The sequence below is a fragment of the Schistocerca cancellata genome, chromosome 1 (genome assembly GCF_023864275.1).
Source record: "Schistocerca cancellata isolate TAMUIC-IGC-003103 chromosome 1, iqSchCanc2.1, whole genome shotgun sequence".
Taxonomy (NCBI): Eukaryota; Metazoa; Arthropoda; class Insecta; order Orthoptera; family Acrididae; genus Schistocerca; species Schistocerca cancellata.
The window spans coordinates 178,579,235-178,594,885 of record NC_064626.1 but is presented as its reverse complement, the minus strand read 5'-3'; the positions used below and the strand labels follow the sequence as shown (position 1 = coordinate 178,594,885).

At 35.7% G+C, this 15,651-nt stretch overlaps 1 protein-coding gene across 1 annotated transcript in view; it reads right to left on the bottom strand.

Moving 5' to 3' along the window:
- LOC126168267 (calcium-activated potassium channel slowpoke) overlaps nucleotides 1-15,651 on the bottom strand; it is a 908,898-nt gene that overhangs the window by 387,698 nt on the left and 505,549 nt on the right. The window contains exon 14 of the mRNA XM_049920542.1: nucleotides 5,919-5,993. Coding sequence (XP_049776499.1) covers nucleotides 5,919-5,993 — 75 coding nt within the window. The remainder of the gene's footprint in view (nucleotides 1-5,918; nucleotides 5,994-15,651) is intronic.

Below are 15,651 nucleotides of genomic sequence, written 5' to 3'. Positions count from 1 at the left end.
GATATACATCACAGCTGAATGGGGTTTCTGAATGTCTAAATATGACCATTTTGAATAAAGTGCATTGTAATCTTCCAAAATCCAAACTTGACAAGAGTTTATGGACAGAAGCAGTGTTGACAATGGTTTATATTAGAAGTAGGAGTCCAACTGCAGCCTTGGTAGGAAAAGTACCATCAGCTGAATGATTTGGGACAAAACCCAACCTCAAGAAGATGAAGGCTTCTGGTTGTTCAGCTTCTTTAAAAATTCCAAAGGAACTTTTAGTTAGTTTGACACTTGTTCACTTAGATCCATTTTTATTGGCTACTATCCAAATAGATATAGATTTTAGTGTCCAGAGCAGAAAAAACTTATTTCAGGAGAGGGCGCAATTTTTGATGAAATGGAATTAATTTTCAACTGGATAGCTAGTAAACAGTGGCTTTTAGGAGAAGATGAAAACTGGACAGACAAAAACAGGATGGAAGAGTACAAAACATACAAAAAGAAGAAAGAAGACAGGAAATTTGAGAGATTTGGTCAAGACACCTGAAAAGGTACAAAACACTTTGACACAGCAACAGCGAATGAAGGATGCCTGAATGATTTGACAATTATGCAGTACTGGCCTGGCATGCTGAGTCATTTGTTGTTGATGGTCCTGAATGCTATTAAGATATACAAGAGAGACATGCTCAACATGGATGGAGGGATGTGATGAATGAAGAAAAAGTAACTGGAATTTATTGTGATTTGAGATTTGACTGAGTGCTATCCAGGGAAGAAATCAACTGACAGCAAATTGGGGTTCAAAATTAAACAAAATCAAGACGGAAATATTGAAAGATATAAGGCATATAAGGCAAGGTTTCTAGTCAAAGGTTGTACTCAGAGAAGGGGGTTAGGATTACTATGAAATATATACTCCTGTTGCATGTTTGGCTATGTCGAGAACACTGGTGTCAATCATCATTGAGGAGGCTCTATTTAATGCCAAATTTATGTCAAAAATGCCTTTCGTGATGGGGAACTACTTGATGAGATCTACATGAAGATACCTCAAGATGTCACAAGTCAAAATAATCAAATCTTCTAATCAAAAATGACTATGGACTGAAACAGTCAATCTATACATGCTCGAAAACTACTGGAACATGCTGACATAAATGATTGTAACCTGGCTAAGACACCATCAGAGACCAAACCCACAATGCAAAGCAGACCACTGCTGAATAATGGTGAAGAGTACATAGGTGAATCTTAACTATTTTGTCTGTCAGTGGGTTGCTTGATGTATGCTATGCTTACAAGACCAGAACTGAGTGTTCCAGTAAATTATTTCAGCAGATACCAAAGCAAACAAAGAGAGGGCCATTAGAAGGGACTTTAAAAAGTAACAAGATACATTAAAGGAACGCTGACTTTTGGTTTGCACTATGAAAGAGGAGGAGCAGAGTTGGTTCTCTGCTATGCAGATGCAAGTTTTGGAAGTGGATAAGACAGGAAGTTTACATGGGGATTCCTTTTGCAAGAGCATGGATATATTATTTGTTGGACAACAAAATGTCAAAGCTGAGTCTCCTATCTCCAACTAAAACAGAAGATGTAGCCTTGGCCACAACAGCAGCTGAATTTCTGTGACTAATTCAACTACTGACTGACATAGGTCTCAAGGTCAACTACCCTAAGGATTCTTGCATTCATTTGCTTGAAACATGGGAGCATCAAAGAATGAACACGTTGACATTAAATATAATTTTGTCAGAGACTATATCAGCAAGGGAATTATTGATGCACTTGATATAAGTACAAAGGGATAACAGGCTATCTTGTTGACTACGCCATTCATTACTTGTCAGAGAATCTGTAAAGTTGTGAGATTGTTTAAATTTTTCTGGGTGAGTTGAAAGTTGTTTGAACTGAGGAGGAGCACTGAGTGTTGCAACTGAGATCTCTCAACTGAATTATTTGTTTAGTACCTCGCACCCCTGTGCTATTATTTTTTATTCTGTCACTGGTAGCCAAGAGTTACAGTTTTCTGTCTTTATTCAGAAATCAATAAACATTATCTGAACTTTGACAAATAAATTGATGTTATTACATGTAAACTGATAATTCATGTGCCTGAGGAATGCTCATAGCTCTCTAAATTCATTACCTCCAAATAATGGAGTTTTAAATTGGGTGACAGTTATCTCTTCTCCATTTTGTTAGAGCTACCCCTGATGTGAATCATTCTGATTCTGCAACAAACAAATGGAGACACCAGTTTTGTACCACAATGTAAAACTTAATTTGGGCTTTTCATATTTTTCATCTTAGTGCTATGCCAACTCTACTGATGCAAACTAAGTCATGTATTCATAGCTATTATCCAATGCATAATATATTACCACTAAAATGGTCAACAGAAGTTACAAATTTTGTTTGTATGTGACAGAATATGTCATGAAACTGATTGAATCCATGTGTCTGTTAGATTATCATAAATGATCACTTTGCTGGTCACAAACACACAACTGGTTACGAATAAGCCACTCTCCACTCTTTTTTGTATGATGTACCAGCCTCATTGTTACAGGAGTCCGTGTATATGGTTAGCAATATTGGAACTGCTAGATTACTGCTATGAGTCATGCAAAGAGGATTCTTCAGATGGTTCATCTGGCAGAACAGTTATAAAAAAAGACAAAGATTGTGTTGTGAGTCTGGGTCCAGTAACCAGTTTTCATCTGTCAGTTATTTGAACATAACAGCCCACTGTTCCATTCCAAATATACCCTGCACACACCCAAAGGCAGCACTAGCATTTTCACCGACCGCTAACCTGCTATCCCCCTCCCCACCTTACCCAGCACCTGTTATGTACCTCCACTACATGAACCAACAAAGATCACTGCTCACCTCAGATACAGTCACTGTCAGGGCTTAGTGCCCATAGACAGCAGTGGCAATGCGTGTGTGAGTTATGCATGAGTGTTTCTTGCTTTGTCTACATCTGATGAAGGACTTAGTTCTATAGCTATTAATATTTAGCTGTCATTTTTTCAATGTGTCTGTTTGCCACTCAATTTGTCTTCCATGTGGTGAGTAGCAGTCTATTCTTTCCATATTGTTATTCAATCCTGGATTTTCCATTGTATTTTGTCATTAATAACAGGCAGAGATAAACATTTATAGATTAAATAAAAGAGCAGAAAGGGCAACACTCTCATAATTAGAAAATGAATTTCATGCCAAGTCCTGCAAGCTTAGTTGGTCACTTAAGTGGCTGTCAAGTGCAGAAAATATGAGAAACACATTCACAAACTTTTGGGGCTGGATTTATCACACATGACCACACATTCATTTCTCACATGTGACCATGCATTCATCATTTTTGATGTAATAGTAAATGTTTCTGTTCAATGTGTTCTAGGGAGAAACCCAACAAGTGTTTGTAGCTAACAACTAAAATTCATTTTGAGAGACAAGGTAGTGACTAGTGCACCCATTATATCCATGATCGCAGTGTGTTGCTATGGAAAAATTTGTATAGTTTACACATGAAGAAGTACTGAGAAACCCATGTATTTCACAGATTAAGAAATATTGAGAAACCTGATAAGTTCCTGTTTAACAATGGAGGGTTATTCTTTTCACGAGCAGGCATTTATGACTTTCATGAAGAGCCGCACACATGATAATGGATGTGAAGCTAAACGATTGTATCAAAACACGATTTTGGACAATTGACTCATACAATATTTGCTTCTGTTTATCAACACTTCATAGAGACAGAACAGCAACATCAGTTATTTACTGACACAGGATAAGATTAGCTCTGGTCATATGTCAGAAAGAGTTTATTTCACACATTGTCAAAGAACCAAGTACCAACACATCACATCTTCTCAAATCTTATATTATGACATGAACTACTGATGTATCTATAGACATTCATCTTCAACACATGCAGAGTGCTTGACAACTTTTCACTGGCCAGAAAAGAACCTACGCCAGCCTGTTGTTTCGGTCATCAGTACTGTGTACAGATGATCTGGAAGATGTGCAAATGACGTTTTTCATAACCAGTATTTGTAGGCAGATGAAAATCCTCATGATACATCTCAGGCTAGACACCAGCACAGTAGCTGTGTTGGCTTGGAAGGATACATGATTGTCTGCTAGTACCATGTTCTTCTAGTATAACTTATAGTTGCTGCCTACAAGAACTTGTTTCAGAACACATCTCTAGACTCCTTACAGGATGCCTTCCAATAAAAAATGAAAAATATATGGTTTATGCATGAGGGGTCTTCCAGCATTTTTCATTTAAATTGTTTAACATGCACTGGATATTTATTATGACAGACTCCTTCTCCTCGACATATGAAGCTAAGGAAGGACCACTTCCATTCACTGCATCTTCACTTTACATCTGTCCTTTTGACTAACATGTGTGAGGGAACATAAAAAAAAATTGTTTATGCAATACATAGATGAATAATCAATGTGTCATGGAAACTGCAAAACTTTTTGAGACTGTGTGGAAGAGTTTTTTTTCCATCATTCAATGAGTGCATGCTTGTATAAAAGACACTAAAGTACATTTTGAATACATATTACGGATTTCTGACTAAACAATTTTGTAAAATGTTCTTTCATTAACATTTAAGAAATGAAGGACTTTATGACATGTGTTTTCATGAATATTTTGTTGTTTTGTGTGTGAAATCTTTTTAATGAATTTACTACACTTATCTCATAATAGAAGTCTCAGATATTCTGAATTCCATTAATACTTTAATTGTTGTGAAACAAATTAGGAACTTCTACCACAGTTCTGTTACTGGTACAGTCCAGTTCACTTCAATATGCAACAATGTATTCTGTGATTGCTCATTTACTTGATTAATATGCCGTGTATCTCTTTTATACTAGAATTACAGCTTAATTTACTTGTGATTAACCACACTCATCCATTTTAAGATCTGCCTCCAAGATCCACTGATGAATGTAAGACTGCATACCTTTTTTTATGAAGAAGCATAATGTAGATATTACAACAGTTTTTTGTATGAATGTGCATATTTTGATTGCTCTGTTTGAATGATAATTCATAAATACATGTTGTAATTACTGTGATGAAGGAGGTTTCATTCAAAGAAGTTGCTATCCACTGCAGTATAGATAAGTTCTTGTAGTCAAAGAAAACCACCACAGTGTATAACAATTGGACTGAGAAAACAATCTGAAGGTCCCTAAGAAGGAACCAACACAACCATATGTACTATTTAACGTTCAGACTTCAAATGTCCAGTGAAATTGTTACCAAATCACAAATTTAAACACCTATACACACAATTTTAAAGAAATTCTTGTTTGTGCTGATCTATATGGGTCAAATATATTATAACAATATATTTATGCATACTGTCATATAGAGTTGGAACTGACATGGGTAAGCGAGCATTTTACCTTCTTCTACTTGTTAAATTACAAAGTATCTTCACAGTTTGTAAGTATAATAAATAGTGAATTAATGATTACTAAAAGTAGAATTAATTGCATAAGTATGTAGCTTTACACAAGCATCAAGTATAACAAATGAACTGTTGCTTTGGCAAGGTTTCTAAGGGAAGGGATGTTCGTGCTTAAAAGCTATTGAAACCGCCATTCCTGTACTACAGCTATCAAAGTTGGCTTATAATGCCACAGTGCTTACAATACAGTCAGTACATAATGGTCAGTGAGCCATGCACTCAAAAGAGACACATTCTTCTGTACAAATCAAAGGCATCTTTTGAGGCAAGCGTTGCGGGCAGCAAGGAAGAAACTAGCAAATGGACACAACGCAGGTGGCAACCAACAACTGGACAGACAAAAAACTCAGTATTAAATATCTGAAATATTATTTTTGTTATTGAAAGCAGAGGAGCAGAGGCAAGCCCTACCCTCCAGATAGTTCTGGTAGGTCGCATTCAAGCCACCTTTCACCATGCCTGACTGCATCATCATCATCCCCACATCTGCAAACAGGGAAATAAGAAAATACTGCAAAGTCCTTTAAACTGCAATATAACTATCATATGTAAAATTGTTAATCCAGGCAGCAGTGTCAAAAGGAACACTCTGAGAAAGCAGATACAGCAAAGCATCTGTTTTTCCCAAGACAAAAGATGCTATTAGGTAAAACCATATCAATAGCAGGATACTGAAGCTAATGCGAATTTATCTTACTAAAAATATTTATTGATGCAGCTTATTTAAACTATGATTCAATGTTGAACATTTTTAACATACATGAGTGAATAAAGACTTTTTTAAATTTCAAAATACAGGAGATATATCTTAGCAAGTAATTTATCCAAATTTTAGTAGATATTAGAAAAAATGTAATTAAAAAATGACAAAGCAATAAAGTGATGTTCTAATTTATCTCTTGCAAGCAAATCACCAAATAAAACTGCATCAAAGAGACTGGAAATTTACCTGATATCATTACCAAAGGATAAAACCATGCATTAAAAAATCAGTACTATTCCTCAAATAACACATAAATATTAAAAGTCTATCACTATACAGAAAATTTGGGTACAATACAATTAGACTAAGATAAGAAGTCACTTCTGCTTTATTTCATTCAGTACTTATTCTGGTTATATTAGAAATATTTAATAACAAAACTATCCAGTAATTTGATATGCAAACAACAAAAATCAAAATCTTCAGACAACACATTTTTCTGTCTAATTAAGAAAAGTATTTCAGTTTCATAAAAATGTACAAGCTGTCATAAACATGCCACAAGAATAGGTAAAGTTAAAGTCTAATGAAAGGTAGTAACAATCTTCATAAGAACCTCTGTGTTTTTCTATATCTAACTGAGAAAATGCAAGCACAAATCAACACACTGACTGTAGTACAACATATTAAGAATATTTATTTGGGCACAGGATAACAACATGCAAAATCAGGTGCCCACATACACAGGTAAAAGTTGAAAACAGAAATAAATATTGGGAATATACAATATTAACTTTAGATAAACTGACCCTCACTCACCAGAGAGCTGGAACCATGCCAGAGCCAAGATAAATATATTCATGAAGGATTGTCAAAATTTTAATTCTAACCTTCCCCTTTTCTTCCTTCTTTGTTTGCAGAAATTGCATATCTCTGAAGTGTTAACAATCTATTTGCCAACATCTCTTTGATGTTACTCTGTCACATTAATTTATTTACATTTTTGCAGTCTCTTTCTGTCATCTAATCAGAGTCCCTTTCTCATTCCATGTAAACAGAATCCCAGCAGAAAGTTATTTATGTGATTTACTCTGTACCATATTTCTTATGGCTGTCACTTATCCCTGACCTGTTTACTAAGCACGAAACATTTTATGCTAAGAATATTAACTAGTGCCAATGCAATGACATGCTGCTTATGTGTTCCAGGAAGTCTTACCACCACTTCTGTCACATGGACAGCAACAACCCACTCACATACACTCAAGTTTAGTGAGACTGGTAACATATAGGAGACTGAGCTTCTCCAAGAAAGAAGTCAGCAGTGCCATCTTGAAGATTATAACAGTGACCAACAGAATGTTTTACATGATTCTGGGAAAAAGTGGTATGAAACACATGTGAAATGCTGCACTATCCCAGGTCGTTCATAAAGATAAGTCTATTCCAGTGATAGATGTCTGGATAAGGAATTGCTGCATACCATGCATATACTGCAAAATCGCACACTGAGTACAAGCTTCTCTGAGACTAGAGATACTTCATACACATTGTACATTATGTCTTTGGCAAATTTCTTCATATGTAGTCTAGTTGGAGAAAAAGACCTATATAGCATTGGTGTCATGTTGTATTAACAATTAATATCTTTCATAACCAAAGTAATTAGTATTTTGCATAAAAAATATGTTTTATTTAAAATGAAATCATCACTGTATATATAGTGTGTGAAATTTAAAACAACATTATTTCGATAAACTTGTAAAGTAATGTCTTTACTGTTAACTTCATGTAAATCTAAACAAATGATGCCCTCTGAATGTTTGAAATGTACACACAATTAAAATTCAAATGGTTTCATTAAATTACTCAGGTGTATGTTGATATTGATATAAATTGAGTCATTATTTACACATTTAAAGTCAGTTATATGAAAATAATATGATTACAGTAAAAGAAACAATAATTTGTACAGATAAACTAATATGATGATTATGTATTTGCATTAGAAAATATTTATGATGTCAAATGCTGAATGACTCAAGAGTGCCATTTCTCAGCTCACATTACATGTAATTTTTTGACAGCAGTCTCATTCCAAAATCTGTACAGAAGAGAAGCGTTTTTTGAACAAAACTGAAAACTCTTGTTAAGTGACTGTGTGAAAGAATACAATATGTGGAACACATCAAAAGTCATACCTGATGCATTTCATTTGAACAATGTGTATTAAAAATATGAATTCTAAAATCCTCTTGCAGTATGGAATCATCAACTTGGTAACTGTGCCATTAAGAACAATGATTGTGGACAGAAATATGATAAATTCTGATAAGCTGAAAAATTAATCACTTACCTAAATGAGAAAACTCATTTATTCTAACTTTCCTTCATGTGAAGAGTTTTTGATGTTGCTGAGCAACAGTAACAACGATTTTTAAATGAACCCACCACAATTTGATTGTATTGTTGTTTATGTAATTATGACCCAGGTTTCAGCCTTTTATGCCATTTTCATGTGACTGAGTTTATGCCATTAACACATATTGCAGGACATCAAGCTCATAATTGGCCATAAATCAATAAAAATATTTTTCTTAATTTATGGCAAATTTTGAGCTTGATTCCCTGCAATGTGTGTTAATGACATAAACTCAGTCACTTGAAAATGGCGTAAAGGGCTGAAATCTGGGTTGTAATTAAATAAACAAAAATACAGTCAAATCACAGAGTGTTCATTTAAAAAAAATCCTTCATGTGTTAAACAAAACTTTTATCACACACTCTCACATAAGAATCTTTTGAAAATTGTAGTCTGCCATATAATAAGATTTAACTGAGCAATAGAACTTGGCGGAGGTTAGAAAGTGATTTAAATTTTCAGCTTTTATTTTTAATTGATTATTTTTGGTCTCATCTGGAAGTGTCACTTTTTAAGGATGATCTGCTTTTGTAATTTAAAGGTGAAAAAATTAAGTGATTCACCATGTAATGTAATCAAGCTCAAGAAATACAGTGAATCCTATGATACCAGCAGGTACTGATATCTTTCTTCACAAAAAGAAAAGTTGTCATAAAAATTATGTCCACAGAAATAAGTTATTTATTGCTTAAATATGTATTTTCCATGTATTTAGAACAATAATGAAGTTTTACAATAGAATTTTGTAAATTCAATTCTATTAAATTTTGCTTAATATGTATCAGTGATAGTCTCTGACAAAGATTCAAACTCTTTGCTTTGTAGACCTATATTACTTCTGTTCCCCCTCCCCCAATCATATACAGACTTGGCGTAAAGTTATGGTGAATGGTGCTGAAGTCTTAACGTAAGGCTGCATAAAGCAGACTTATTGTTCAAATTATTTGGTCAAACTGTGATTATAGTGGGTGAAAAGTTTTGGAATACATATAAAAATACCATACTTCAGTTTTGTAATTTCAGAATTACTAGATATTTCACATTTGATTCATCAGTTTATTTTTTTACACACTAAGCCAGCCTATAGACATTATCATGCCTCTGAAGAAGCCAACGAAGACAACATCAAAGCAATCAATTGGGCAAAAACTTCATGTCTTAGTATGCGGATATGCCCTTTCTGCAACCACTTCGAAATTATTACTAAAGATCAGTCTGAAGACAAGCCATTAAATACACAGTATTGGAGAGGCATATTACAACCAGTAACAGGAGGATTTCGATTTGATGCAACAACAATAGTGACCACCCTCGATGGAAGAATTAACTGTACATCTTAGTATACATGTACTGTTGTTGTTGTTGTGGTCTTCAGTCCTGAGACTGGTTTGATGTTCTGTAGGACATGTTCTGAGGCATCAAGGGATCACAAATTTAGTATTGGGGGGCAGTGTGGAGGGTAAAAGTCGTAGAGGGAGACCAAGAGATGAATACACCAAGCAGATTCAGAAGGATGTAGGTTGCAGTAGATACTGGGAGATGAAGAACCTTGCGCAGGATAGAGTATACATGTATATGAATCTTTAAACCAATTTAAAACAGTATGATGGACTAAGAGTTCAAATGCAGTTTCAGTCTCTCATGTGCAGTACTCTTAACTGAGCCATCTGACTGAGCCTCACACCTTGAAATTGCCACTACTTTTCTTTGATAGTTCCAAAACTCCATGGAATTCACAAACTTCTATCCATAAAATAGGTAAGATTTGCACATACTCAGCTGAGAAATAAATGTATCTATTTATAAATTAACTTTAGTTAAGGATTCAGTCATAGTACACTATTCTTTAATTCCAACTCTCATATAAAAATCAGTGAATATGCTCAGATTGACAACTCATCTGATGTAAACTTTCATGGAAAGATGTTAGTACTGTTAATAATGGTGAACAAAACATGCTGTAGTGAGTTTTTAAAGAAGCATCCAATATGTGCTAGATATATGTTTCATTTTAATAATAGCATTTTTATAGACTTTGACCAAAATCACACTTGTTGGCCAGCTGATGCAAGATTAATTTCAGGCACATTGCAAAGGTGATGATAAACTTGGTTACAGTCAGAATTCTGTATGTCCAACAATTTGCACAAACTGCCAACACTAGAAGTAACTACAATCTGGAAAGGAATTATTTAGCAATTAATTTATCTTTTGTGCTAACTGTTTTTGGGCTCATTCTTCAATTCTGTTAAACTACCTTTCATCTATATGCTAAAAGTATGTGTCTAATATATGTGCAATTATAACTGATTTCACTTTATCACAAGCCTGAATAGAACTCCAGTCCAAAAATATTTTCACAAGAGGTCTTCACTGGCTACCAGTTTAGAAACCTTTTGCTTCAGTGATCTTCTGGGCATCCCTCCATTTCATTTAATACAACTATGGTGGTCACTTTGCATTCCAGTGAACACCTTTGCTCCCAAGAGCTGGTCTCTGCTGATCACTTTCACAAGTGTACAGTTGCTGGAGGGTTTACCAAAAAATACATATAAGCAAATTATCTCTGACTGCAGACCCAATTCAATGCTATCACAATTTTCAAAAGTTTTTGAGAAAATTCCCTATCATGGAGTACTCCTCATTTGTCTGAGGAGTACCTGGTAGCTGCATTTCAATGGCAGTTTGGTTTATGTAATAGATTCACCACAAAGAGAGCAAAAAAGGTTCAACTGATAAAGTTCTGGGAGAGAAAGATAAGAAAAATTATTGTGTTAGTAGATTTTGTGATTTTTACCAAAGCCTTTGTGTGGATCACAAGATACAACTGACCTGACAACCTAAGGTTTTAAGGGATAATGGTATCCTTCCATTTGTATGAATGAAGTCTTATCTTCACAAAACAAATCAGAGTGCCATACTGATAGGCAGTGTCACAGGAATGAAAGTAACAAGGATCAATACTGTGTCCCCTCTTGTTCTTAAGTTGCATAACTTGTCTTCCAATGACTCCAAACTATGGTTCAAAAACTGTAATGTATGCTCATGACACAAGAATACTTATCAAGGGTCCAAATTCAACCTTAGCAGACACAACTTAGATGACAATGTCCAGACCAACAACTGGTTCACAGCAAATAGTTTAAGTTTTAGTCTCACAGAAAAATTTTATGTAAACAATAAAATTAAAAATTACATTAAATCTACAATTTTTACCAACGTAATGTGAAACTGGCAGTTTTTTCAAATTGTCAAGAAATTTGGCATTTTTCTCTGTTCCCATGTAGAAATGCCTTAAATCTGAGGAGCAGTTTACTAATATTGGTAACTGATAGTTACTGAATGCTGATATTGGATTTGGACTATTTTTTTCATAATGATGTAAACTGTGTGTGATCTTAATATGACAGTAAATTTGTCAAGGAAAGATTTAAGCATGTAGATATGGTATCAGATGAAAACGTCCTACTTCCAACAATATCTATTCTAGTAAGAGTTTGGTGTCAATGTGGCACTTCCCCATACATTTTTAAACAAACTATTGTACAAAAAACTACGTGTTTCTGAGAAAACTAGTGCACCAATTAAACAACACATGTTTGTAGTATGAAAGCACAGACATGAAAAATATCAAATATGACACTTTAGATGGGCAAAAACATTAATTAACATGTCATCTGATGATATTTTTATCCAATGTAGGACTTGGTCTACATAACAGATCACACTGTTACCGCAAATAATCTAAATATTGGGGAAAAAATTCTCAGTTTCTGTTAGAAACACGCCTGCATAAAGTTACACGTCCTGTGCTCTGATTCACTGACAAAAGTAAACCGAGTGGGTGTCACATTGATTTACATGTTTATGATTCTCAAGTACATTGTTTGATGATTTTCATATATATATACTTGTGCACTATACGGGATAATTTGTTGTTCAAAAATATTAGGAAGTCTGATGTCACTAGATAAAATCATTATTTATTTCCAAAGTTAAAAGTGAAGATTGCTTCATTACTGGCTTTTAAGAAATATGAAGGGTAAAATACTTCAGGCAGACTGAATAAAATCTTCTTCGTTTAAAATTCTTGAGCTTTCAATGGCTAGCTTCACCATTGTCATCATGAGTAAAACTACTGACTACTGCGGCTGGCATTATATCCCACTTATATACCTACAGTTATGGGTGCTGGCACCAATTAGAGGTGGCTAAAATGACGCATGTGTAGAAGGTGAGTTGGGTAGTTCATAGTATCTCTGGCCCCCCCTGTGGGTCTAAGTGATGTCAGGGGATGCAAGGGCCTATGCCACATTTGAAACTGCTGCTCCCACCTCCCTAGAAACATTAAGCATCCATTGTTCAAGGAGAATGGCTACAGCAAAAGACATTGCAAATGCTTTCAAGTGTCACCGAACAAGGATGCCTTGTGAATCAGCAGAAGAAGTCAAGCTGGCGGCTTTCCTGCCGTACTGTGGGGCAACAAGCAGCAAGTTAAGATGAGCACTGCAGAGATTGGGATTGAGACCAGTGTTCTGGCTCGCCCCCAAGGTACAAGATATGTTGCACCCTGTTAAAGATGACGTAGCTCTTCGTGTGCCCACTGTGTATGGTGTCCCCTGCAAGTGTGGCAGCATCTACATAGGACAGATCCAGTTGCAGATCATTGTATCAAGCACAAGAGCCATATTAAGCAAAGGGAGCTTGACAAGTTGACCTTAGCTGAGCATTGCCTCGAAAAGAGCTACAAAATATAGTTTGAGAACATGAGGGTCTTGGCTCATGAGTCAACATACTGGGACTCCATTACAAAAGAGGTGGCTGAGATTAGAATGAACAGCAACAATTTCAACAGAGACCAGGGCTAAACACTGAGTAGGACATGGGGGCGGGCTTTGGATGTCAAAAGAAAGCAATGACAGTTGCGACATCACTCAGACATGTGGCCAGCCAGAGCAACTATGAGCTGCCATGCACACATCATTTTGGCCCACTCTGATTGGTGCTAGCAGCCATTATTATAGGTATATAAGTAGGAAATAATGCCAGCCCCAGCAGTCAGTAGTTTTACTCCTGATGATGGTGGCAGAGCAAGCCATCAAAAGTTTGAGAACTTTATGCGAATTGATGCGGCTTGAAGACTTTAAGCAATTATGCTGCCGTGAAAGACTCTGAGGACACTTCAGGAAGAGGTGTAGGAAACACCTAAGACTGGCTTGCACCATCAGATTAATCTAACAACCATTATACCCACAAATCCATGTATACATTCTGTTTCACAGAACTAGGTTTTAATTTCAGCCATGGGATGATAATCAATTAGCCCAGTAAATGAAGACGAAAGAAGGGGAAATTGGAGAAAAAATTCATGTAGTCACAATTTTAGTAGTGGTGGTGTGGAGCATCATGAATAACATAGAGGGGAGTGTCATGAACAACATACAACAAATCACCACCTGTGGGGTTTGAACATTGTCGTTGGGTTGCGTTTAAAGGTCACTTTTTGACGTTTTCCTTGAACAGCTTGAATACCGCAGCTTCTAACGAAAATGTTTCCCATTACAAAATCAAACAACAGTAAATTTCCTACAGAAAAGGTCCTATTCATTTTTTCTCTAGAACCGATAGTTTCTACTATTCAGGAGATTGCAAATTATTTAAAATAGTGTTTTACTGGTATAAAATTAATGTCTATTGTTAAATGAAGTGCCTCAAGACCAAATATTGAATAACTGTGTAATATCTAACTATAGTAGAGCCATACTGAGGGATAAACTGTGTGCTGGAGACGTGATGGGTGGCAGCAACAGGGAGTGGTACTGGAGTCTAGAAATGTGAGGGAAGGCAGGTTGCCAGAATGAGGTAACTTGTTTCCCTTATTTGTGCTCTGCAAAATGAACAGTGAATGAGTGAGACCTCACTCTCTCTACACCACCACATCACAGGAAACAACTACACATTGTTTTACAATCATACCAACCCTTCCACAGCATGTCTCATAAATCACTGTTGACTCAGTGTGCAGACACACCTGGAGAGTGTTTATTTTCCAGAAATGCAGTAACACCAAATGGAATATGGATATACAGATATAGATTACCAATAAATCTACACATAAAAAGAGAATCTACATGAATCTTTACACACTGCCTTGGACAGCTACAAGGGAAATTGATTGTTAGTCATCCTCTACAACTGTTGTTGCTTTCTTCTCAGAAAGGTCAGTTCCACCATGATGAGAACTGTTCGTTCTTCAGTTCAGTTCAAAGATGAACCAGCTGAATGGGAAAGAATTGTAAAAATAGTTGCCGCTATGATACTGATGGTTCAAATGGCTCTAAGCACTATGGGACTTAACATCTGAGGTCATCAGTCCCCTAGACACAGAACTACTTGGACCTAACTAACCTAAGGACATCACACATATCCATGCCTGAGGCAGGAATCGAACCTGCGACCATAGCAGCAGCACAGTTCTGGACTGAAGTGCCTAGAACCACTCAGCCACAGCAGCCAGCTATGACAGTGAGTCAAGGAATACGATAGTTCTGTTTTTACAACTTGTGAAAACTTCTGTAGTAGGACTGAGGAAATGGTACCTCATACATTTCACTTCATGTCTTCATGGACTGCTTTCATATTGGAAGTGGGCAGCAATGTGGATGCAGAAAAGCCGGCATTATATGTTCTGTAATTTGTGGCGCATGCCATGGTACGTCTACAAATGGTGCACCATTACTTGATTTGCAAAATGATGATGATAATGATACAGTTGTTGATTGCTGATATTTACACATTACAGATGAGATTTTCTATTTCTTGGTTCAATGGGCATTAAATATTAATTTATACAATTAAAACACTATCTTTAATAATTTAAGATTTTTCCATCCCCTGCATCACTGAAACTATCAGTTTTACAGAAAAAACGAATCAGACCTTTTTTGTAGAAAATTTAATGTAGTTTAATTTTGTACTGGGTAAGATTTTCACTAGAAGCTACAGTTTTTGAGTTATTC